Raw genomic sequence first — 4,782 nt, 5'->3', positions numbered from 1 at the left:
TTTTCTTTTCGTTTACTGAGATCATTAATACATCACATGCATGCAAGAAAAATGAATGAAGGAAGTAGCTAAGTGACATTATGACAGCATGCATGCAAGCATTAAACAAGTTGCTAGTACAAGAAAACATCATTAATTTTGCCTCAATTACTCTTGGTGGCCTTGTATAGATGCAAACCGTATATTCCATAGTGGCCTTGTATAAGTAAATGGAGGAAGTATCATTTTATGGCTTCCTAGTACATTTTCTAGGGATTGCAATAAATTTATATTTTTTGGTCTAAATAAAGTTCTATTCTTACAGATTGTGTGATATGAATAGAGCTCATAGGTGCATATGCACCCATTGTCGAAATACACATTTCAAAAAGTTGAAAAATTCGGAACAAAAATTCCACGTGTATATCCGGACATTTTATGTGCGTTCACAAAGTTTTCTTGAAAAACGACGTTTTTTTGGCTTGTGCAAAAAAGATAAAGAAATGCACAAGCCACAAAAAACGTCATTTTTCACTGAAACCTTGTGCACAAACATAAAATGTCCGAAAATGTGTATTTTGACAATGGGTGCATATGCATCTAGGAGTCAAAGACAATTACCGATATGAATATCCATATCATATCATAATTTTATTGTACCTGAAAAAGATATACTACCGCTATCAAAATTTATATCCATGAACTAAAAGTTGGCACCTAGCCACCTAGCACTGGTACAACTTGGAAACGCACTAAGGCCAAGTTGGCCACTCGTCTTGCTCCCAGTTGAGTACACACCAAGGCCATGCCCCGCTTCTCCTCCACCCCGCCAATGTCGCCACCCCGCCTCCGCCTCCGACTCGGCGCCCGCCACTCCTCCTCCACCTCTCATCCCTCACGCATCTGGGATCCCCACGCCGCCTTCGCCACCGCCACGGAGCGTGTGCGTTCAGGCAACCTCACCCCGGAGGACGCACACCACCTGTTCGACGAATTGCTGCGGCAGGCCAATCCTGTCCAGGAGCGCCCCCTCAACAACCTTCTCTCCGCCCTCGCCCACGCTCCGGCGTTCGCGGCGTCCAGCGACGGCCCTGCACTCGCAGTCAACCTCTTCAGCCGCATATCCCAAGGCGCCCGCCGATGTGTGGCGCACCCAACGGCCTGCACCTACGTATCCCGATCATGATTTTCCTACCCTCAGGGGGAAAGTAAAGGCCCTTCCCCCTTTGGAAGGCTGTGGGCGAGGAGGGATTCGAACCCCCGACACCGTGGTTCGTAGCCACGAGCTTTAATCCTCTGAGCTACAGGCCCAGCTGTCTCCACTGGATCTCTTCCCGGGGGTACCCCTTCATTTCAGGTTAAGAAGATGGGAAAGCGCCTTTCTCTCTATAAGAACAGTGCGTTCTGAGGTGTGAAGTGGGAGAGAGGGGATGTGATGATTGAGGTTTTGAATAAGACGACCTTTGCATTTTAGATTTGGATCTTTTTCCGCATCCTCATGGACTGTTGCTGCCGCGCGTGCCGCCCGGATCTGGCGCTCGCTTTCTTCGGCCGTCTCTTCAGGACGGGCCTGGAGGCAAACCAAGTCATCTTCTGCACCCTCCTCAAGGGACTCTGCCACGCAAAGCGCACAGATGAGGCTCTGGACGTGCTGCTTCACAGGATGCCTGAGCTGGGCTGCACTCCCGATGTGGTGGCATATAACACCGTCATCCATGGCTTCTTTAGGGAAGGCCAAGTAGGCAAGGCGTGCGATCTGTTCCATGGAATGGCACAGCAGGGCGTTATGCCCGATGTGGTGACATATAGCTCGGTTATTGATGCGCTGTGCAAGGCCAGAGCAATGGACAAAGCAGAGTATTTCCTTCGTCAGATGATTGGTAATGGTGTCGTACCTAATAATGTGGCATATAATAGCCTCATCCATGGATATTCCTCTTCAGGCCATTGGAAGGAGGCAGTTAGGGTATTCAAAGAGATGACAAGTCGGAGGGTTACAGCAGATGTGCATACTTACAACATGTTTATGACCTTTCTTTGCAAACATGGAAGAAGCAAAGAAGCTGCAGGAATTTTTGATACCATGGCTATGAAGGGCCTGAAACCTGACAACGTTTCATATGCTATTCTCCTTCATGGGTATGCCACCGAAGGATGCTTAGTTGATATGATTAATCTCTTCAATTCAATGGAAAGAGACTGTATTCTACTTGACTGTTGTATCTTCAGCATACTGATTAATGCATATGCTAAATCTGGGAAGCTTGATAAGGCAATGCTTTTATTTAAAGAAATGCAGAAACAAGGAGTGAATCTGCATTCACATATTCAACCGTAATACATGCATTTTGCAAAAAGGGTAGGTTGGATGATGCTGTGATAAAGTTTAATCAGATGATTGATACAGGAGTACGACCGGACACGGCTGTTTATCGTTCCCTAATCCAGGGATTTTGTACACATGGCGATTTGGTGAAAGCAAAGGAATATGTTACTGAAATGATGAACAAAGGTATGCTTCCTCCTGATATTATGTTCTTCAGTTCAATAATGCAGAACCTATGCACGGAAGGAAGGGTAATAGAAGCACGGGATATCCTCGACTTGATGGTGCACATAGGTATGAGGCCTGATGTTCCCATCTTTAATTTGCTGATAGGTGGATACTGCCTAGTCTGCAAGATGGAGGATGCAACAAAAGTGTTTGATGATATGGTGTCATATGGTTTAGAACCTTGTAACATTACGGATGGTATGCTTATTAATGGCTATTGCAAAAATAGAAGGATTGATGACGGGCTTATTCTGTTCAAAGAGATGCTGCACAAGGGACTTAAACCTACAACTTTTAATTATAACGTCATCTTGGATGGATTATTTCTGGCTGGACGAACTGTTGCCGCAAAGGAAAAGTTTAATGAGATGGTTGAATCTGGAGTAAGTATGTGCATCAGTACTTACTCTATAGTTCTTGGTGGACTTTGTAGAAATAGTTGCAGTAGCGAAGCAATCACACTATTCCAGAAATTAAGCACGATGAATGTGAAATTTGATATTAGAATTGTCAATATCATGATTGGTGCATTCTACAGGGTTCGGCGAAACCAAGAAGCTAAGGATTTGTTTGCCGCAATACCATCAAATGGCTTGGCAGCTAATGTAGTTACCTACAGCATAATGATAATAAATCTTATAAAAGAAGGTTCAGTGGAAGAAGCTGACAATCTTTTTTTATCTATGGAAAAGAGTGGTTGTACCGCTGACTCTTGTATGTTAAATCATATTATCAGAAGGCTACTGGAAAAAGGAGAGATGGTCAAGGCTGGAAATTATATTTCTAAAGTTGATGCAAATAGCTACTCACTTGAAGCTAAAACTGTTTCGCTGCTGATCTCTCTGTTTTCAAGGAAAGGGAAATATAGAGAACACATCACATTGCTCCCTACAAAGTATCAGTTTCGTGAAGAAGCGGCCACAGTTGAGTTGTTTGATACATGGTAAACCTTAGGTGTTGCTTGCCATATATCCTTCTGCTTGTACAACAAATGCATTTTCTATATGTAAGAAGAAATTCAGTATAGAAGAAGCTATCAGGATGATGCAAAGGGTACGAATCAAACGGGCCCTGAACAAAAGACAGACCTAGGCCCGCCAAACAAAGCTGAATCCGAACTTAAAAAGAAGAAGCAGCAACAAATTAACTGAAGATGTGCAGTATGCTAGCCAAACACCTATGGGAGAGTGACAAGAGGCCGAGCCGTTCACTACTGCCAGTATCTATGGCTTGGCCTCACATGGAATCGAGCCAACCAATCCCTGGTGGTTTCAGGTGGCTCCACGGAAGATTCATTCATTTCTCAGCCAGTGTGCCCCTTGTCAGCGCCTGTGTGCCCTCGTGTCTGTTTCAAGAAGGAATTTGAAGAAGCTGAGCAGGATCCAGAGTTTGACCGGCTTGAGATCTATGCTGTCGAAGCCAGATTACATGGGTCCAGTTGTAGCAGCCTGCACGTTAGCCTTTTCTATATGCTGGCATGGATTATGAGGTGTACAGACTTGGTTTAGGGTACTCACATTTTTTTTTTGGATCGGTGCAGCACCATGTTGAGTTTAACCCTGCAACTTGGCTCAACTTGGCTTAAATATTGACGGCCTCAGCAGTTTTTTAGCAGTGGAATTAAAGATATCTGTGTTGTTGCACAAACTGATGCAGATCAATGTTTAGAGGTAATATGGTTCTGACCATAATTTTCATTGACAGTCAGCATGTTCCTTTTTTATTCAAAGTACTATGTATATCATGGTGGTACGACTATAACAAGGATATATGGCTGATGCATTTTGAAGTTCTCTGTTCCTTTGGATAGAGCTGATAAATTCTCTACTGTTCTTTTTGCCTTTGGTAGTATGAACAGAAAGCATGCAGTAATAAACTGATATGTGGTACTCCCTCTGTATCAAAATATAAGACGTTTTTTGAAACTATGACTGTCAAAAAATCTTCTATTTTGATACAGAGGGAGTACTATTTCGTTAATGAAACGGGGTCATTATTATTATCCATATTATCCAAAAATGGTGTGGCCTAAATTTATAGATCAGTTCATTCATCTCATACCTTTTTTTGAGACAGAGTCTGATGGATTTCAGTGAGCTTCGCCATGGTTTTCTCCTCTGTTCCTTTTTGGTGCAGAGCTGTTCGTTGGTATATTTTGTTACTATAGAACAATTGGTATGCGTTTTTTTTCTTTTAGCTGTACGTTGTAGAACGACAAAACCTGTTTATTTCATTAATTCATTGTCTAA

At 43.2% G+C, this 4,782-nt stretch overlaps 1 protein-coding gene across 2 annotated transcripts; it reads left to right on the top strand.

Moving 5' to 3' along the window:
• Positions 1–737: 737 nt before the first annotated feature.
• Positions 738–4,311, top strand: LOC123137319 (protein Rf1, mitochondrial-like). Of its 2 annotated transcripts, XM_044557030.1 has the most exons (3): positions 738–2,118; positions 2,387–2,491; positions 2,639–4,311. In XM_044557030.1, the coding sequence occupies exons 1-3, from the start codon at positions 2,100–2,102 to the stop codon at positions 3,478–3,480; spliced, it is 966 nt and encodes a 321-aa protein (XP_044412965.1). In that variant the 5' UTR covers positions 738–2,099; the 3' UTR covers positions 3,481–4,311. The 2 variants fall into 2 exon arrangements, with proteins under 2 accessions (XP_044412965.1, XP_044412973.1); XM_044557038.1 differs by having other exon boundaries at positions 2,387–4,311.
• The last annotated feature ends 471 nt before the right edge of the window (positions 4,312–4,782 follow it).

This window comes from Triticum aestivum, chromosome 1B (genome assembly GCF_018294505.1).
Source record: "Triticum aestivum cultivar Chinese Spring chromosome 1B, IWGSC CS RefSeq v2.1, whole genome shotgun sequence".
Classification (NCBI taxonomy): domain Eukaryota; kingdom Viridiplantae; phylum Streptophyta; class Magnoliopsida; order Poales; family Poaceae; genus Triticum; species Triticum aestivum.
This window is presented reverse-complemented; position numbering and strand designations above follow the sequence as displayed.